The sequence below is a fragment of the Erpetoichthys calabaricus genome, chromosome 3 (genome assembly GCF_900747795.2).
Source record: "Erpetoichthys calabaricus chromosome 3, fErpCal1.3, whole genome shotgun sequence".
Classification (NCBI taxonomy): domain Eukaryota; kingdom Metazoa; phylum Chordata; class Cladistia; order Polypteriformes; family Polypteridae; genus Erpetoichthys; species Erpetoichthys calabaricus.
The window spans coordinates 78,848,794-78,870,670 of record NC_041396.2 but is presented as its reverse complement, the minus strand read 5'-3'; the positions used below and the strand labels follow the sequence as shown (position 1 = coordinate 78,870,670).

At 36.9% G+C, this 21,877-nt stretch overlaps 1 protein-coding gene across 2 annotated transcripts in view; it reads right to left on the bottom strand.

Annotated features, from left to right (window-relative positions):
- Nucleotides 1–7,908: 7,908 nt before the first annotated feature.
- Nucleotides 7,909–21,877, bottom strand: part of unc93a (unc-93 homolog A) — a 71,951-nt gene continuing 57,982 nt past the window's right edge. The window contains exons 8-9 of one of the 2 annotated variants that reach the window (XR_007934425.1): nt 14,925–15,808; nt 7,909–7,951 (exon numbers count right to left, since the gene is read on the bottom strand). Coding sequence is in view for 1 of the 2 variants with exons in the window: in XM_028796957.2 (XP_028652790.1) it covers nt 15,552–15,808 (257 nt within the window). In the remaining variant the exon portion in view is untranslated. Of the gene's footprint in view, nt 7,952–14,756; nt 15,809–21,877 lie in introns of those variants that run through there. The other variant, XM_028796957.2, reaches the window with a different exon arrangement.

Here is a 21,877-nt window from a genome sequence, read left to right as displayed (position 1 = left end):
CAACTTCCTGACTTTTAAAACTACGTATATATGTAAAACAGAGAGATTGAGTAGATAGGAATGATTTAATAACCCAGGTAATCAAGCCCACATGAGCACCAAATCTGTCCTACATTGGACCCATTAAATTGTGCGCCCAATGATCATATGGGGTCTGTGTGTGTTAGTCCACTGTTACTGGTTGCCAGCTTCAGGGGTGCTGGGAGTGAGCAAAAACCTGGACAATTTTTTAGGGTCGCTGTGGATAGGGTTGGGAACTCCTAGTCTTGTAAACGTGTACCTAAGCTTGAAGCTATCATTTAAAATCGTGAATGATTTATTTACATGCCTTTACTCATTTGGCTGACTCCATTATCCAAGGCAACTTAACAACATTTGAGATACAATTGGTCACTTTTGGAGCACAGGCCGATGACATGGTTTGCTTATGGTTGCACAATGTCAATAACTTGGGATTTGAAGTCTTAACTACTTAACCAGTATTGGAAATTTATTAAAAGAACATAACACTTTTGACATTTAATTTTTGTCAGACTGAAAATGTCATTTAAATGGCGCCAAATTCTATACCAAAAAAGTCAATCAAATTACATTTCCATGTCCTATAAATTCATATCTTGTGCAGGAAAAGTATTTTGTTGTTCTTTCAATAAACTCCTGGTTTCTTGGTTGGCAGTATATTATTTGTAGGCGAAATCATTTTAAAGATTTCTGTAGGCTTGAGACAAGACTAGTATTTATTCATTCTAGCAAACCTAATCAGACTGTGTTTTTAAACCCAGCTTCTTTTTGGGCCTGTGAGATGGTAACAGCTGTTATCATCAGCATTCTCTTTGTTCTTCAGATGTTCAAGTGAAAAAAATGATACTTTGTATCTACCTGCTAGTGTGTTTAAAAATAGTGTTGTCACAATAGTGTTGCTGAATTCTGATTTAATACAGTACTTCATTCTCCACTAAAACAAATTTCCTAAAATCAACAAGCAAAGCCAATTCAATTGTTTTCTTCAAACTGTAGTCAAATGAGAATTCCAAGAAAAAATCCCAAAGTTGCTACTAAACCTTGCCATGTGAAATCAGGGCAATGAGGATACAAGTTTTTCATATCCAGTTGTAGTGTAGATATATTTGCTCTCAGCGTACTTGTACTAGTAGTAATAATTATTAATAAAACCTGCAATATGTTGAGTGGCAATGATTTTCTTCACATTTGCAAGTAATTGTCTACAACATCAAAAACATTTTTTTCCGATATTCAGGAACAGCTTCATATTTCATCTGTTATAAAAATAGGCAAAGTTGGCCTGCAGTTTGCAAGGAGCACCCAGGATGGAACATTTGGGGGGAGTCATCTGTATATAATAGCAGGGCTCATTTTCAGCTTCTTCACAAGACTACAGATGTTCATGAATTTGGGGGACAACTCTTGGAAGTGGGTCTTTTATGTGTAGAATGTTGCTTCAAAAAGTTTGATTTTACCCCTGTTGTATGGCCTTCTCAGTTTATTATTTCCTTATGAACACTGTCAACTTTTTTGAATGTGTCTTTATTGCAGCGTATTTCCTTGTGTGTACATCCAAAGGGCGACTCTTTATATAGTCTCCCAATTGTTCTGACAAATGTCCAGTTTTCTCAATCCACAAATTTTTCTAATCAAGGAAGAAATCAGTTCCATAGGTGGTGTCATCCTATTACAGGACATACTCTACTCTATTCAGCGACCTTTACTGGGCCAATGTAGTGTTCTCAATCAATAAAACAGGCAAGTCTTTGGGATCTGGAAGGAAAAACAGAGATAAGGATGTCCTCATTTGGGATGTTTGAGTGTAAAAACAAATTACCATTTCATATTTTAGTAGTTAATTCTCATTGAGGGATGGAGTGAGAGAATATGAAATGACTGATAAGTGAAAATGTTAGTGGTAACATTTTATAAATTATTTTGTGATTGTACTGACCAAAAATAGATGCCATCATAGGCTGATGCCACTCTCTCAGCTCATCAACCCTTTTGCATAAATTCCCTTTTGCTTTAGATGGCCATCCAAAATTAAGTGAGTATAGAGGACCTATTACAGAATGTAAAGATTGGAATTACTAGTGATATTATTTAAAGCAAGATTTAAAAACATGCAGCTGGAAGGGGCAGAAGTTTCACTGGCAAGCAAAGAGACAGTGACTAATTTAGAGAAACAGGAACAAGGAAGCACAATAGTTACACGATTTTGTTTCACAAACTGACATATTCATACAATTATTATATAATAATAATAATCTCTACATATACGAGAAATTCGAGTGGAGAACGCTCAGGATTTTGTTTGTATTGTGGGAGAAAAATGGAGTCCCTGGTAGACAACCCCACAGAAATAAGAAGAACATGCAACATGCAGTCAGCATCGCTAAGAAATGAGGAAAGGGTAAAGGGCTGTGAAGTGGTAATGCTATCCAAAGCAATTTGGTGATATCCCAGAGTAAAGAGAGTGAGTAAAAATTAAGCAACAATAACACAGATTCAGAACCTCCTCTCTGTCTTCAAGATGATCTACATTTCTTTCAAATATTATTGGAATTTTATTCCTGCTCAGATGTTTCCAGAAACTCCTACTTCTTACTTAACTTTTGTCACACCTGGTACTTTCCCTGTTGAGATGGTGTAATACTTATTTTGCCCCTAACACATATAATTAAGTTGTCATGGTAGTGAGGTGGTAGCACTGCTACCTCATAATAAGGAGACTGGGGTTCACTTCCTAGGTGTGCTCCCTGTGAGGAGTTTGCATGGTCTCCCTGTGTCTGTGTTAGTTTCTGTCCAAAAGGCTTGCAGATTAGATGAATTGCCTTTGCTGAAACAACCTGAGTGAGTGGGTGTGTGTTCACCATGTGATAGACTGGCATCCTATCCAGGCGTAGTTCTTGTCTTGTGCCTGATAATTACTGGGATAGGCTTTGGCTATTCTGTGACCTTCACTGGACACACAAGTAAAGAAAATAGATGGATGGACAAATGATTAAAATATGCTTTTCTTTGCATCAGTAATGTTTCCTTATTAATAAATTCTTTTTTCACTTCCATTTGTAATAAACTTCATACTTATTATTATATAAAAACGTTGTTATGATTAAATAATTAGTCAATTGTTTCAGTGCATAATGCTTCAGTAATAAACCCACTTTGTTCAAAAGTTCATTTTTTTCATGTAGTACTTGGTTTTAGTGGATTCCCTTACCTTCATGTTTAGCTTATTGCTTAATTTTCATTTGTTCCATCTTAACATACATGCCAATTTCAGTGTTTTGGTGCCTGGGTTCTTCCAGTCCATTTCTGACCTGAACCAGTTCTTAGGCAGAGCTTTCACTGTTAGGCCAAAGTGGTCTGTTTTCTTGACATAAATTGCCATCCATTAAGTATCATTAACTATACTAGATTTTTTTCTCATTAATTTTACCACAAGGTTTCACAAACTGGGAACATAACTGAACATCAAGTAAGAAGATTTGTGATTTCTGTCCAATATACTATTAGGTGTATTATGATGCTGGAGAGTAGTTGGTTGTTGGTCAGACATACAAGTGGGAATTTCACTGTATTCTGTACCAGTGACAGTACTATTACTACTAATACTATTTGACTGACTTTGGAAGTGGCAGCTTCATGAAGAAAATGCACTGTATTTTCTGTGCAGTACGAAGAACATTCATAGCCGTTCTCTCCCAACTTCTCCCAATTGCTGAGTTTACTTTGTAGCTAACCACCACAAGTACAGTAGCACATTTTGTTGGCTTTGAGCCACTTTGTGGTTACTAGGAGTTACTGATTACAAGAGATGTGGAGGGCAGGATTTTCTTTGTGGTTGGGTATTTCCTTTGCAATAAGAGAAAAGGACAAAAGCTAATAAATATGTAGCACAAAAAGGTACACATTTTCCCTTCCTGATGCAGTTTCCAGATGGCAGGTTTATTGTTGTGTCTTGTTTACTTGATAGCTTAAATACTATAGTAATTGGTTTCTCAGTTTTTTGTGTTGGACGCTACCATATTAATCGTAAAATATGTTATGTGAAGTCAGAGAAGATAATGTTTACCTTGAAACCATCCATTTAGCCAGATGGCGGGGCTTGTTTTAACATTCTGTCAGTAGATGGAATGCTTTCCTTTCAGTTTTTCATGTTCAATGCTCAGGTGTTTGCAAAGTGAAGGGTGAGTCAATAGGTTACAGCACTAAAGTGTCTTTGTTGCAATAGATAATCCTTTATGTTTCCAAGGACTCAGAACAACTTAAGCCATTCATTAAATAAACGCAAAATATTGGTGTTGGAGGTTTTTAAAGTGTATCTTGTAATTGTTATTTGAAATGAGGGGAACACAATTAAGATGCACTGACTGGACTGATCAAAATGTGTAGTAAAGAGCCAGATACTAGATATAATTGACATTCAGACTCTAGTTATATAAAATTGCATTTTATTAATTGCATTGATGATTTCTTTAAGGTTCGGTCATAGAGAAAACTAATAATGCATTTGGTCTTATTGCTTTAAGAGACAAGGCATAAATACACATTACAGTGTATATTAACCTCTGCTTTATAATATCCATCACTTCACTTGAGTTGGCTGACTGAAAAATATGATTCACTAATTTCATTTTATGTGACTCTTTAGAATACCTTTTCTTATGTTTGCCCTCAGTTACAGCCCATGCCTAATACAATCAACAAATTTAACATGGAATTGCCACAGAAGACTACACCATCCATCCATCCATCCATTTTCCAACCCGCTGAATCCGAACACAGGGTCACGGGGGTCTGCTGGAGCCAATCCCAGCCAACACAGGGCACAAGGCAGGAACCAATCCTGGGCAGGGTGCCAACCCACCGCAGGACACACACAAACACACACTAGGGCCAATTTAGAATCGCCAATCCACCTAAACTGCATGTTTTTGGACTGTGGGAGGAAACCGGAGCGCCCGGAGGAAACCCACGCAGACACAGGGAGAACATGCAAACTCCATGCAGGGAGGACCCGGGAAGTGAACCCAGGTCTCCCAACTGCGAGGCAGCAGCGTTACCCACTGCGCCACCGTGCCACCCAGAAGACTACACAATAACTCCATTTCAGCAGATTTGTTTTTCATATTTTAATCATTCTATGAAAGTCATCCTGGTCTCCATGTAAAGGAGTGCTGTTGTACTTTTAGCAAGGTTTTCATTATTAGGTCTGTGGAAAACAATCTACAAAGGTTAAGCTGAGTTATGATGCATTTTTGACCAGGTGTTGGTTAGTAATTCAAATAAAATTTTAAATTGTTGAAACTTTAATGTATACATTTCTTTCTAAAGAAGCAGTCATTGTCTCAGTGGGTAGCGATCCAGCCTCCCACCATTCAGTTTTCAATTTCCTTTCTGCTGTGCTGCCCTCTCTGCACAATTTGCATGTACTCTCATTGTTGCTTAGGTTTTCTTTTTGGGCCTATGCAGTCATGTCATTTGGAAGCTTTACATGGCCCAGGTGTGTGTCGTGTGAATTCCTCATTGTCTCATTCAGATTTGGTTCTATCACCAGATAATATTTATTAACTCTTTCTGAGCAGTGAATTGTTGAAGTTGTAATTATTATAATTAATCTTAAAGACAGAATCAGTAAAGTTTCCACATCATTCTCCTTGGATTCCAGTTCGGTTTCCCTGTGTTGTACAGTTTGCTTGTTATCTGTGTGCTTGCATTGGATTTCTACACATGCTGGGGTTTCACTGGCAGTCAAAATGTATGCAGTCAGGTCAGTGTCAGATTTTATATGAGTATAGCATGTATGTGTTTGTCTTATAAATGAACAATGTCTCATCCCAGGACAGGTACCTATACTCTATTACATTGTGATGAGTTAAGTGGGTTTTACAAAACAGATTCTTTGTAAAGAAACCCCTTTTTTATTGTCCATACTGTGTTTTGATAAAGAAGGGACCATGTAGAATAAATAAAATGATATTTTGGATAAAATAAAATGATTTTTTGGATTTAAGAGATCTGACGTTCAAACCCTGATATACAGTACCTGTAGTTACCTTTCTCTGCGGTGGGTTGGCACCCTGCCCAGGATTGTTTCCTGCCTTGTGCCCTGTGTTGGCTGGGATTGGCTCCAGCAGACCCCCCGTGACCCTGTGTTCGGATTCAGCGGGTTGGAAAATGGATGGATGGATAGTTACCTTTCTGTGTATTGCTTTTTCAGAAAGTCTATATAGTTATCTGAACAAGGAAAAAAAATCAAAAGTCTGTGTTGGTTACAAATATGTGTTCCTAAGGCCTAAGCATACTAAGCCAAAAATTCAAATTAAATTTTGGTCAGTTTCAAGGGGCTGCTTTAACCATGCAGGGCCATCTGGACCAAATGTTTCATTTTTGTCACATACTATACAAATTAACATACCAGTGTGCAAAGTCTGAGCCTGCTTAGTTATTTTAGTACTTGAGCTATGGACTTGTGAAGTTTGATGAAACAATGAGGCCGGATAAGATCGACACCCCTGTCCCCTTTGTAAACTGGCTGTATCTTGGAAAGTATTGATCTTATATCAAAAACATTTTATAGTTTGTTGCCTGACTAACATACGTAGGTAAACCGGGTAATTTTTCCAGAATTTTTTGAGTTTGGAGTACATAGGCCATTGGTTGATTTGAGATGGAATGACTCCACTGTAAGTTTGGAGTGTTCAGGTTTTCCATGTGTCTTTGAGTTTTCCCTTGGTATTCCAGGTTCCCTTCCACTTCCAAAAGACATGTATCAGATTAATTTGCAACACTGAAACTGCCTGCTTTGAATGTGTTTGTGGTTGTACAATGTAAATGCATCCTAGGAAGGACTAAGCAAGTGCTACCAGGACAGGCAAAGGTTCTGTGTGACCCAGAACTGAATTAAATGGGGTTGACATTTTGGGAGGTTCAGGTACATGTGGGGATGCTCATTTTTATTTATTTATTTATTTATTTATGTATTTATATATTTTTCTTTGCTTTTCAATATGGACTTTCATAGTTGCTCTTTTCAAATCTTTATTCACACACATATTTGAATGTCCCCTGCTATATACATAGGCATTTCCTTTTATTTGTTTATTTATATTTAATATTCCATAATAAACTTCATATTAAGAAACACAAAGAATGAATATTAACATTTTGTAAATTAAATTTTATTAAAAAAACAAAATTATATTTTAAGACAGACCTTTAGGAAATCCCATTAATCTCACATTTTTTTTATTTCATGATAAGGATCATAATGACCCACTTTTCTCAAATTTGTCTTGTAGGTAGAGATAAAATTCATGCAGACCAGCTGTAACCATGTAGAAGAAGGATGTTCTCCTGAGCACCTCGTACTCTGTGTATTTGGTGACTAAAAACTTTCATTTCAGCAATGTTTGTAAGCCCTGTTACAAAGGCTATGAACTGACAAAAATATATTGTGCAAGGGCTCAACAAAATCAGTTTCTATATGATTCAAACTGTTTTCTTGGTTAACTTCCTCAAAGTAAATGAGACAGGGTGAAGAAGTCACAAGGTCGCAGGGGGTACGTGACATTTGTCTTGTGGCCAATATTGGAGACTGTAAGAAAATGCTTAGTTAGGGATATAAGAAAAAGCTTAGCGCTTATATATTGTTTTATGGAACTAACCGTTGTTGTTGTTTTGCAATACTTGTGTAATTGTAATCATTAAGGCAAAGCCCTATAAAAACTTTGGGATACCCTTGCCGGGGGGCAGATGAAGGGCGGTGTCCTAGGACTGTGCTTCTCTGTTATTTAACCTTTGCCTGGTGTATATGAATAAAACATTTTTTACTAACTTTAATTATATCTCTCTGTCTTCAGTCACGAGAAACGACACCATAGAAAAAGTGTCCACAACCATTATCAGTGATAGCAGGCCTACTTCTTTGTAGCATTTTCTTTATTTCTGTGAACATGTTGATTTTTGAGGTGATTTTGAAAGGTAGTGGCTTCTGTCAAAATAAATGTTTAGAAAAAATCAGCTTATTTCTAAAGTACGTCTGATGAAAGCTAAGTTCTTCAGATAAGGAAAATAAAGAATTTATAGCTTGGTTTCTGCCTTGCAGATTTTCTCTGTAGTACTTTCTTCCTTTGGTGTTGGGTGCTTGTGTTCAGTATATTCCACGCACCCATAAAGCACCATTCCGAAGATGAGCACTGCTAGGACTACATAGAGCTTTACATAGACGCAAAGAAAAGTGCTGTAACCAAATGCAATCACAAATCCGACTGACTCCCAAAGACAGTAGTTTGAGAATGCAGCCTCCTTGTGTTTCTCAAACAGAACTCCATAAAGTGCTGGAAAAAAGCAGAATGAACAACATAAAAAATATTTTGATCAAGAGTGCTAAGGCTCAATATACTGTTCAGATATTTATCAAATAACCTGATCAATAACAACCCAATAAATCAAGTCTTGCCTACAAATGCAACCTTACTTCTTTCTACAGACTGCACACCGGCTTCCTGACTCAAATTTGATTTTCTGTCAAATATTCATGTTGGTTCAGAAATTTTTCTGCAGAAATAGAAATTTTTCAAAATTAATGTTCTGGAGTAAAAAGTAATGTGAATCAATAATCACTTAGGCTGCATGCTGAATAAAAGAGTAATTAAGAATTGCTTATAATGTAATGTAGGATAAAATACATACACTATGAGAAATGATTATAAGCATAAGAATGAAAAAATAGCTTTGGATTAATAATTAGAAGTACTGAAGTGTTTGTGTCTGCTAATGAACTAAATAATATCTTAGAGCTCACTATTCTGACATTTTGAATTGAATGTAATCCAGCCAAGTGCTTTTGGAAAAGGTGAAAATGTGAGAGTGTTTTTCTCTTGCCAAATGTCTTTCTGAGTTTTAAACTGCAGGAAAGAGACCATAAGAACATGCCTATCACTGTCCTCTCTGTTCCCGAGCTGAAACTATTGTAACTACAGGTAGCTCACAAAAACATTCTGGGGCTTCATTTATACAACTTTGCGTGGATTTCATGAAAACGTGTGCAGACCAAAATGCCTATGCTAAAAAAGTCTCATGTATAAAAATTGCTGTTCACATATCTATGCAATTCACCTTTATAAATCACAATCATCTTGTAAATGTATGCATGTGAACATGCCTCAATGCTAATCTAATACTGATGCTCTGTGTAAGAAAGGACAGAGCCGGTTATACTTCCTTAGAAGGCTGGCGTTCTTCAACAACTGCAATAAGATGCTGCAGATGTTCTATCAGACGGTTGTGGCGAGCGCCCTCTTCTACGCGGTGGTGTGCTGGGGAGGCAGCATTAAGAAGAAGGACGCCTCACGCCTTGACAAACTGGTGAGGAAGGCAGGCTGTATTGCTGGCATGGAGCTGGACAGCTTGACATCTGTGGCAGAGCGACGGGTGCTCAGAAGGCTCCTATCAATTATGGAGAATCCACCGCATCCACTGAACAGTGTCATCTCCAGACAGAGGAGTAGCTTCAGCGACAGACTGCTGTCACTGTCCTGCTCCACTGACAGACTGAGGAGATCGTTCCTCCCCCAAACTATGCGACTCTTCAATTCCACCAGAGGGGGTAAACGTTGAACATTATTCAAGTTATTGTCTGTTTTTTCCTGCATTGTTATCAATCTTTAATTTAATATTGTTTTTGTATCAGTATGCTGCTGCTGGAGTATGTGAATTTCCCCTTGGGATTAATAAAGTATCTGTCTGTCTATCTAATCAACCTCATTCATATGCAATCACGATGCTGCAGACGTTCATTGGCTAGTAGACCATCTTCCCTCCTGATGTGTTGAGACCTCACAACCTGCATTCTGAAACAAAAATCTGCAGTGCTTGGGTTTATGTGAATTACGGTTAGGTCCATATGTATTTGGACAGTGACACAATTTTCATAATTTTGGCTCTGTATGCCACCACAATGGATTTGAAATGAAGAAATAATTACACGATTGAAGTGCAGACTTTCAGGGTTAATTCAAAGGGTTTAACAGAAATATAGTGTGAACCATTTAGGAATGACAGCCATTTTTATACATGGTCCCCTCATTTTCAGGGGCTCAAAAGTATTTGGACAATTGACTGAAAAGCTGTCCCATTGCCAGGTATGAGCAGGTCCCTCATTATTTCATTAACTATTAAACAGGTAGAAGGTCTGGAGTTGATTCCAAGTATTGAATTAGCATTTAGAAGCTGTCACTGTGAACTCTCAATATGAGATCAAAAGGGCTGTCCCTACAAGTGAAAACAGAATCAAAAGACGCCCACCTGAGAGACAGCAGAAACACCTGGAGTGGTCAAACCAATCGTCTGGTATATTCTTAAAGAGAAGGAGCTCAGCAACACCAGAAGGCCTGGAAAACCATGGAAGTCAACTGTGCTAGATGACTGCAGAATTATTTCCTTGATGAAGAAAAACCATTTCACAACATTTATCCAAAAACACTTTCAGGGAGATAGGCGTATCACTACCAAAGTCTACAATCAAGGGAAGATTTCATGAAAGTAAATACAGAGGGTTTACCACAAGGTGCAAACCATTGGTAATCCTCAATCATAGGAAGGACAGATTAGACTTTGCAGGAAAATATTTTTAAAAAAACAAGCCCAGTTTTGGAACTGTTTTCTTTGGACAAATGAAACTAAGATCAATATGTTCCAGAATGATGAATGGAAAAGAGAAGGAGCGGCTAATGATCTGTAGCACACCACATCATCTGTGAAACATGCTGGAGGTAGTGTTATGGCATGGGTATGTGTGACTGCTAATGGAAGTTGGTCACTGGTGTTTAATGATGATATGACAGCTGGCAAAAGTTGCAGGATGAATTTTGAAGTGTACAGATATATACTGTATGCTCAGATTCAGACAAATGCTGCAAAACTGATTGAACGAAGCTTCACAGTACAAATGGACAATGAGCCAAAACATACTGTGACAGCAAACCAAATGCTTTTCAAAGTGGGATCTTCTTCAAAGGCCAAGTCAGTCAACTGACCTCAACCCAAATGGACATGCATTTCACTTCCTGAAGACATAACTGAAGGCAGAAAGTCCAACAAACAAGCAGCACCTGAATACAGCTACAGTAAAGGCCTGACAAAGCATCAATGGGATGGAAACCCAGCACTTGGAGAAGGCCACGAGTTTCAGACTTCAGATAGTCATTGACTGCAAAGGATTTTCAACCAAGTATTGAAAATAATCATTATATTCAAGTTTATGTTAGTTTGTTCAAATACTTATGAGCCCCTGAAATTGGGAGGACAATGTATAAAAATGTCAGTCTTTTCTAAGTGGCTCATACAATGTTTTTGTTAAACACCTTAAATTAAAACTGCAAGTTTACACTTCAATCACATCTTGATTGCTTCAATTTAAATTAATTGTGATGGCGTCCAGAGCCAAAATTATGAAAACTGTATCGCTGTCAAAATGCTTACGGACATGACTTTATAATCCTATAGGGTGGGGAAGGGGAGGAGTCCTGAGGTGGCCATGGAACTTCCTGGAGTTCCACATAATTTTACCTAGTTCATAAAGCATCCAAAATATTAACTTCATCATCTTGAATCTGCTTTAGAATATAGAACACATTCAAATTAAATTTTGGTCAGTTTTAAGGGGCTTCTTTAACCATGCAGGGTCATCTGAACCAAATGTTTTATTTTTGTCACATACCATACAAATTAACATACCAGCATGCAAAGTCTGAGCCTGCTTAGTTGTTTTAGTACTTGAGCTATGGACTTGTGAAGTTTGATGAAACAATGAGGCCGGATAAAATCGACACCCCCTGTCCCCTCGGTAAACTGGCTGTATCTTGGAAAGTATTGATCTTACATCAAAAATTTTTTACAGCTTTTGCCTGACTAACTTACGTAGGTAAACCGGGTAATTTTTCCAGAATTTTTTGAGTTTGGAGTGCATAGGCCATTGGTTGATTTGAGATGGAATGAACCCACTGTAAGTTTGGAGTTTTCAGTTTTCCCTTGGTATTCCAGGTTCCCTTCCACTTCCAAAAGACATGTATCCAAGGTTATTATAGTTTTGCCTTTTTATATTAGTTTTTATTTCTATATTTTTTCTGACCTTACTTGGAAATTCAGTTTAGTTTTAGTTTTCCTTCATTGTGTATTTTTAGTTTTAGTTTAGTTTTTATTTCACAAAGACATTTCTATTTTATTTTTATATATATTAGTTTCAGTTTTAGTTTTAGTAATTATGGCATGGAGCGCCTACGGAGTTAGTTTTGTGTCACAATCAGACAGAACTGTACACTTAACAGATTTGGATATGAGTTTAATGTTAGTGGAAGCTTACTACACTGCCTGGTTTACTAACTGGTTTTGTTTTTGTCTGATAAAAAAAAGCATAATCAAAACTAGACACTGAATATGAACAATTTTACACAATTTTATCATTTTTAAAATATTTTCTCATGAAAATCACAGGGGCTTAGGAAGAACAGAGCTCTTAGACTTGAATGAGTGTGCAGACCCCACCTAGCTGTATTGAGGGAAACAAAGAACAACAAGCATGTAGTGTCAAGGTTAGGGGCAGTGAGACTTGAATAGACCACCATAAAGGACAGTAAACCCATAATGAGAAGAGCAAGAGCAGGTAATAGAAGTACGGACAGACATAAAACAACAGAGATCTCAGAGAGTCTGAGATTAAGAACAACATATACATTATCTAAACCTGTTTATCCACAGTAGGATTGCAGGAAATCTGGAGTCTACCTCAGCAGGTTTGGATGCAAGGCAGGAAAAATCCCTGGTATGCAATATGTATGATAAGGCTGATGTTAAGAACAAAAAGAATATGATATTTCAACTATCTATTATGAGAGATAGAGAAAAACATTGAAAAAAGGGAGACAAATATTTTAAAATATAATTCTACTAATGGATTACTTTCACAATATCAGGTATTTTGAGTTGTGAATATGAACTGAAAAAGATAAATTAATAATTATGGAATAAATACAAAAACCCATTAGTATGTTTAGTTTTTCATCACTTGTCAGACTGTCTACCTTTGTTTGTATCGCTTTGTTGTTAAACAATGTTTTTAAAGCAAAAGTGTCTGGTCAGCAACAATATGCTGATCTTGTATGATGACCTAGTCAGTCTCTTGATCAGTGCTGTTTTATTTTCAAAAACCGGGAGTGCTCTCCCCTCGATTTTCTTGTATACTCAGATATGGGGATGGACATTTGAGGAGTAAACCGCAAGACAATGATTATATTTTTATATTATGTACATTAAGGAACCATCAACAACAAATCAAATTAATAATATATTGAACAATTATTATAAAAGTAAAGTGGAACAAATCGAACTCTGCAGCTGTATAAATAAAAAAAAAAAATCGAGTATGTGTTCAGGTAAAGTACCACTTCCGGGTGATGGATTTGGCTCAAAAGTTAATACAGATCTATAATTGTAGCGTAACAACCACATGCCGAATTTCATCCATCTATCTAGTTGCGTTTTTGAGTTATCGTGTTTATGCACAAACAGACACACACACGCATACACACACAATTCCAAAAAACAATATTGTTGGACACTGGTTAGTCTAAAATGTCAAGATGCATCAAAATATCATGGTCGAATTTTTTCATGATTACTATACTTTGTCTATACTTCGTATATGAGAAAGTAAAAACGATTTCTCCAGTGCGAAGTGGCAGGTGAATTGCTATCAACAAAAAGCAGACACCTGAGAAATAAACTGTAACGTTACTCACTCGTGATTTTTCTGTCCATATGGTAAATGTTTTGTTGACAAGCACATTCTGATTTCAGCCGTTTGAATTACATCTTGATATACAACAAGCGCAAAGAAAGGCGGCACGCAAATCGCTTTCTATTTCTCACGCTTTACGCACCCGCACTCAGCTTGCTCTGTCACCGCAAATGCTGCGTGAGCAGCCACCCTCCGTCACCAGCCACCGTTCACTGGATGAATATATGCGGGCGGCTCGTGGTGGATGACTTTCTGTTTAAGAGTTAAAACTTACAAGGGTTAAAGACTAACGGCAAGAATATTCATTCAAAAACGAAAACTAAAAATATTTTAGTAAATTATTATTTTATTTCAGTTAGTCTTTCCAGCTACTTTAATAGTTTCGTTTAGTTTTAGTTTTTCATTTCGGTTTTGTTAATTATTTTATTTCAGTTTACGAAAATGTTTTTTTAATAATAGTTTCAGTTTTGATTTTAGTTTTCGTTAACTATAATAACCTTGCATGTATCAGATTAATTTGCAACACTGAAACTGCCTTCTTTGAATGTGTTTGTGGTTGTACAATGTAAATGCATCCTAGGAAGGACTGAGCAAGTGCTACCAGGACAGGCTAAGGTTCTTTGTGACCCAGAACTGAATTAAATGGGTTTGACATTTTGGGAGGTTCAGGTGCATGTGGGGATTCTCATTTTTATTTATTTATGTATTTATTTATTTTCCTTTGCTTTTCAATATAGACTTTCATAGTTGCTCATTTCAAATCTTTATTCACACACATACTTGAATGACCCCTGCTATATACATAGGTGTTTCCTTTTATTTGTTTAATTATATTTCATTTTTCCACAATACACTTCGTATTAAGAAACACAAAGAATGAATATTAACATTTTGTAAATTAAATTTTATTAAAAAAACAAAATTATATTTTATGACAGACCTTTAGGAAATCCCATTAATCTCACATTTTCTTTATTTCATGATAAGGATCATAATGACCCACTTTTCTCAAATTTGTCTTGTAGGTAGAGATAAAACTCATGCAGACCAGCTGTAACCATTATCAGTGATAGCAGGCCTACTTCTTTGTAGCCTTTTCTTTAATTCTGTGGACATGTTGATTTTTGAGGTGATTTTGAAAGGTAGTGGCTTCTGTCAAAATAAATGTTTAGAAAAAAATCAGCTTATTTTATCTAATTGTTTTCCTCAGTAAAAGTTCATGATATCTCCTTTTTACAGGCCTCATCATGTATTTATTTTAAATGAGTTTTTTTCAGTGAGTTTTAGTAGACATAAAGAAAATCAAGGATGATGACACCAACAAGGAAAAAATACCCGCAATGCCAGTTCTTGTTGGGAAAAAATTGCAAAAGTTAAGAGAAATGTTTTTTTGTGTCAGGTTGGCATTGTGACACTGGTGGTGGACAGTGGTGTTATGTTGCAATTGGAGTCACGGGTACAGGGTGTAGACTGGCCTCTCAAATGCATCCCCTTCATCTGTGACTCTCTGTTATCCTACTTAGCATAGATAGCACATTATGAGCATTAAGTTGAATGACTTCCACTTCATTATGCACCATATGGAAAATGATGATTCCAAGCAAATTGTGTGTTGGTGACAGCAGATTCAGAGTCCACATAACATTGCAGTCATGAAGAAGTAAGTGTATAAAGCCTTTAATTGTATTTCTAAAGTATACCTGATGAAAGCTAAGTTCTTCAGATAAGGAAAATAAAGGATTTATAGCTTGGTCTCTGCCTTGCAGATTTTCTCTGTAGTACTTTCTTCCTTTGGTGTTGGGTGCTTGTGTTCAGTATATTCCACACACCCATAAAGCACCATTCCGACGATGAGCACTGCTAGGACCACATAGAGCTTTACATAGACGCAAAGAAAAGTGCTGTAACCAAATGCAATCACAAATCCGACTGACTCCCAAAGACGGTAGTTTGAGAATGCAGCCTCCTTGTGTTTCTCAAACAGAACTCCATAAAGTGCTGGAAAAAAGCAGAATAAACAACATAAAAAAATATTTTGATCAAGAGTGCTAAGGCTCAATATTCTGTTTAGAAATTTATCAAATAACCTGATCAATAACAACCCAATAAATCAGGTCTTGCCTACAAATGCAACCATACTTCTTTCTTCAGACTGCACACAGGCTACCTGACTCAAATTTGATTTTCTTTCAAATATTCATGTTGGTGCAGATATTTTTCTGCAGAAATAGAAAGTTTTCAAAATTAATCTGCCGGAGTAAAGAGTAATGTGAATCAATAACACAGGTCTACAAAAAAATATTTTTTGTTTGCTACTGGGAACTTCCAACCAGCTCTTTATTAAGTTTTTTACCCTGATTTCAAATGTGAAATCAGAATTAAGCCAGCACGTCAGGTTTTCGAGATACACATCATTGACGTTTTGACACGTTTGAATATCAGTATAAATATATCAACACGATATCTGGAGTTTCGACTATGTCCCACCAAAATTGTTTTGATGTGTTTTATTCTGAAAACAAACCAGAAGACGATACCTGCATATTGTGTACAAGCTCAGCATAACTCTCTGCTCTGTGACTGCCAAGAAAATTTTGGACAACCCGCACAAATGCTTCCCATGCTGCTGATTCAGTTGGCTTCAGTTTCCTTTTGAACTCATCGGCAAGCATCAGTTCATGGATTTCAGGACCAGCAAAAACACCTTCCTTAGTTTTGGCCTCACTTTTTACGAGACCAAACTTATTTCTTAAATGCTGAAACGCATCAACGTTTCTGTCCATCGCTTAAGAGTCATATAAGATTTGGTAATCAGTAACAAATATTTTTTCTGCTAATTAAAAATGAATAATTTTTAAATAACATTAATAATGACAAGGTAAACAACTCACAGCTATTAGTAGTGTGTGGCATCCCTAGTAGAATTACCAGTATTTATCAAAATGGTTATCCATCTTTACTGTCCAGTCACCCTAGTTGTCCAAGATCTGGAACATCATAAGTAAAAAATGGGACATGCTGGACGAAAATGTTTTTTAGATTTGCAGTCAGCAAGTGAAATTTGTTAAAGAATACCTTATAGTTAACACATAGAGCTTGGGAAATGGGCAATATGGCCTTGTAAATTAACAAATGACTCCAGCATGTTCACAATAAACTCTTGCAGAAATCAACAGCAAGTGGCTGTTCTTGTTAGGTTATGGTTCAGAAAGAGAAAATGATAGCAATTAATCTTCAATCATTTAGCAGCAGTGAACTATCAAAAATCTGCAGTGCCTGGGTTTATGTGAATTACAGTTAGAGATGTGAATTACAGTTAGAGCCATATGTATTTGGACAGTAACACAATTTTCATAATTTTGGCTCTGTATGCCACCACAATGGATTTGAAATGAAGAAATAATTACACGATTGAAATGTAGACTTTCAGCGTTAATTCAAAGGGTTTAACAAATATAGTATGATCTATTTAGAAATGACAGCCATTTTTATACATGGTACCCTCATTTTCAGAGGCTCAAAAGTTTTTGGGCAATTGACTGAAAAACTGTTCCATTGCCAGGTATGAGCAGGTCCCTCATTATTTCATTAACTATTAAACAGGTAGAAGGTCTGGAGTTGATTCCAAGTATGGAATTAGCATTTGGAAGCTGTCACTGTGAACTCTTAATATAAGGTCAAAAGAGCTGTCCCTGCAAATGAATCAAAAGATGCCCACCTGAGAGACAGCAGAAACACCTGGAGTGGTCAAACCAATCTTCTCATACATTCTTAAAGAGAAGGAAATCACTGGTGAGCTTAGCAACACCAGAAGGCCTGAAAAAACCATGGAAGTCAACTGTGCTAGATGATTGCAGAATTATTTCCTTGATAAAGAAAAACCAATTCACAACATTTAGCCAAAAACACTCTCAGGGAATTAAGGCCTATCACTACCAAAGTCTACAATCAAGGGACGATTTCATGAAGGTAAATACAGGGGGTTTACCACAAGGTGCAAACCATTGGTAATCCTCAAGCATAGGAAGGACAGCTTAGACTTTGCAGGAAAATATTTTTAATAAAACAGTCCAGTTTTGGAACTGTTTTCTTTGGTCAAATGAAACTAAGATCAATATGTTCCAGAATGATGAATGGAGAAGAGAAGGAGCAGCTCATGATCTGTAGCATACCACATCATCTGTGAAACATGTAGTGTTATTGCATGGGTATGTGTGACTGCTAATGGAAGTTGGTCACTGGTGTTTATTGATGATATGACAGCTGACAAAGGTTGCAGGATGAATTTTGAAGTATACAGATACATACTGTATGCTCAGATTCAGACAAATGCTGAAAAACTGATTGGACGACGCTTCACAGTACAAATGGACAATAAGCTAAAACATACTGTGACAGCAAACCAAATGCTTTTCAAAGTGAAATCTTCTTTAAAGGCCAAGTCAGTCAACTGACCTCAACCCAAATGGACATGCATTTCACTTCCTGAAGACATAACTGAAGGCAGAAAGTCCAACAAACAAGCAGCACCTGAATACAGCTACAGTAAAGGCCTGACAAAGCATCAATGGGATGGAAACCCAGCACTTGGAGAAGGCCACAAGTTTCAGACTTCAGGTAGTCATTGATTGCAAAGGATTTTCAACTAAGTATTGAAAATGATCATTATATTCATTTTTATGTTAGTTTGTCCAATACTTATGAGCCCCTGAAATTGGGAGGACAATGTATAAAAATGTCAGTCTTTTCTAAGTGGCTCATACAATGTTTTTGTTAAACACCTTAAATTAAAACTGCAAGTTTACACTTCAATCACATCGTGATTGCTTTAGTTCAAATGAATTGTGGTGGCATCCAGAGCCAAAATTATGAAAATTGTATTGCTGTCAAAATACTTAAGGACATGACTTTATAATCCTATAGGGTGAGGAAGGGGAGGAGTCCTGAGGTGGCCATGGAACTTCCTGGAGTTCCACATAATTTTATCTAGTTCATAAAGCATCCAAAGTATTAACTTATATTTCATGTGGAGTCTTAACTGGTAACCTGGAAGATCAAGCACTATCATAGTAAATGTCCAGAGATTACCATTATTCTGTATGATCTCATAACTGGTTGTCATCTTAAGGTTTTAAATGTGTTGTTCCCATCTGAAATCCTCAAAAAAATATCTGTTTTAGAATATAGAACACATCTATACACGACTGCTAAGGCTTGATGTTATGCAAGTCTGAGTATACAAGATCTTGATTTTCTAAGTGTTATTGAGAGGAAACCTGCTCGTTGGTTCTCATAATGAGATTATAGTCTCTTTCTGGTAACAGTTCAACTTTTCCATCCTTATCCAGTTCATTTATGCTCACCTCCAGAGTGGATATCAGATAAGGTTTATCTGTGGGAACACTGAGCTTGCATGCACAAAACGTGATTCCCAACATTGGCAAGGGCCATATCCTAGCCCAGAAGCATCAGGTACTATCCGGATATATAATAATAATAATAATAATTCATTTCATTTATATAGCGCTTTTCTCAGATATATCTAACGCTGTGCGTATAATTAACACTAAAACGTGGAGTACGGACAAAAGTGGAAATGTGAGTACGCACAAAAATATTACAACTTCCATACACTTCAGCTCCATAAATCCCGGTCAGCATGAAAAGTAGCGCACGTGCACGCACCTACTGCCCACCCCGACTCCTCCCAAAATTACTTCCTTTTGAAATGCAAATCAATATAAATAGCCCATTACATTCAATGTTTTCTGAAAAGACAATGACAAAAGTACGGGGGAAAAAAAACTTAAGTGAATGCAGAGTGGAGGCAAGAAAAACATACTGTTTGTTGGCTTAAGCAGTGGTATAAGCAACAAAAGGAAAGTGATGGAATGATACAGTGTGGCTGAGACACTCAAAAGTTCAAGTTCAGAAAGTTGCACAGATGTTAAAGTTGAAGTGAAAAGGCGAGTTGTAGCCCACCGTTAGAGTGTCATATGGAAGGAAATGTATTAGGGCACAGAGAAAAGGAAAAAAAATTAACGACACAATTAAAAAAAAAAAAACAAGGTCAAAATGTAGACTTTAATCTCGAAATTTCCACTGTAATCTCATAGTTTATTTTATCATTAAAGCAGAATGTTGTAAACTTCATCTTCAAATTGATGTTTAATGTCCTAGAGTTTCTCAAATCCCATCATAACTAAAACTAGCACGTGTTCCCCGACCCAGTTATTAATCACTACGTGCAATGGTAGCGATGAGCTGGCCTTGTCCAGGGATTGTTCCTGCCTTCCGGAAGAAGCTTGTTGGGACTCATGTGACTCTGAGTGGAATAATTTAATGCAGCAGTACTATCTCTGTCAAACCTACTAACCCCTAATTCCTGTCCTTCCATTTTCTTTCTCCAAGTAACCAATCGCAACCCAATGAGCTCTGTAATAAATGTAAAACCAGCTGTAAGCTTAGAATGACGATTCTTCAAAACTTTTATGGAGCATTGAAAAATCGTTGTTATACATGTTTAATTATTCCATCCATCCAGGGTCACGCCAATCCCAGCATGCATCAAGCGCGAGGCAGGAACAAGTTCAAATAGGCTGTGGCATGGCAGAGTGGAATCCATGCAGATGCTTTCTTTAGGCAGTGTGTGCTATAAATGTCCTCCAGGGCTGGAAGCTGTATCCCAATAATCCTCTGTGCTCTTGACACAACCTGCTGTAGAGTTTTCTGGTTAGCTGCTGTGCAGCTATGATGCCACACACACATACAATGGATTGAAATACTCTGAGTGGTATACTGAGAGTAACAACGCTAAAGCAGCTATGGTGATTGGAATAGTTTGTTCATTCTGTGCACCATTATATTGTTACAGAATGATTACAATTAAGTGAATTACATTTGTAAATGATATGCAGTTAATTTCGATATACTGTATTTGATAAATCCCGCGTCACTGATTAGAATCTGAAAAAAGGGAGACCTCACAGAAACAGTAGCACTGCTTTGACAGTGGGTGTGCCGCCAGTTTGCAAAACCAAGTAAAACGTGCATACACAAGTCGGGGGAGCTGCTTTGAGAATGTGCGTGGCTCTATGACAAATTTAGTTTTTATACATTGAGATGTGAGTGTGGAAACAGGCATCTGCAACATTTTTGTGTGTATGCACTGTTTGTACATGAGGCCCCTGGACATGATGGCAATACTTTTTTTTTTTTTTTTTTTTATTTATTAATTTTTATTGTAATCATTCCATACAAATAGATCAATTTATAACCAAACAAAATTGAAGACAAATCAAACCCCATCCCTGAGAAGGAGAGCTTAGCCAAAGGAGAATTGCTTAGGGCTTTTTAATAAGGCAACAATAAACAAAAGAAAGGGAGAAATAAATATATAGGTAAAATAGAATTGGAGAAGGGAATTAAATGTGGTTATAGTTATTTCTCTTATTCTAAAATAATATTGATTAGATCCTGCCAGGTTTTGAAAAAATTTTGTACAGATCCTCTAACTGAGAATTTGATTTTTTCCAGTTTCAAATAATATAAAACATTGGTTTCCCACTGACTTATCAGAGGAGAGTTAGGATTCTTCTAATTTAACAGAATAAGTCTGCGTGCCAAAAGTGTAGTGAATGCAATCACCGTTTGCTTGTCCTTCTCCACTTCAAGTCTGTCTGGAAGAACACCGAACACAGCTGTTAATGGGTTAGGGGGAATTGTGATACCAAAGCTGTCTGAAAGGCACTTAAAAATTTTGATCCAAAATGATGTTAGTTTGGTGCAGGCCCAGAACATGTGACCCAGTGAGGCAGGAGCTTGGTTGCAGCGTTCATAGGTTGGATCTTGCCCTGGAAACATTTTGGACAGTTTTAAGCGAGACAGATGAGCTCGATATATAATTTTTAGTTGAATAATTCTATGCTTTGCGCATATGGAGCGCGAGTGAATTCTCTGCTTTGCTACCTGCCACTCCTTTTCTGATATATTGATTAAGAGATCTTCTTCCCAATGTCCTCTTGGATCTTTGAAAGGTAGGGACTCTAATAGGATTTTATATAATGC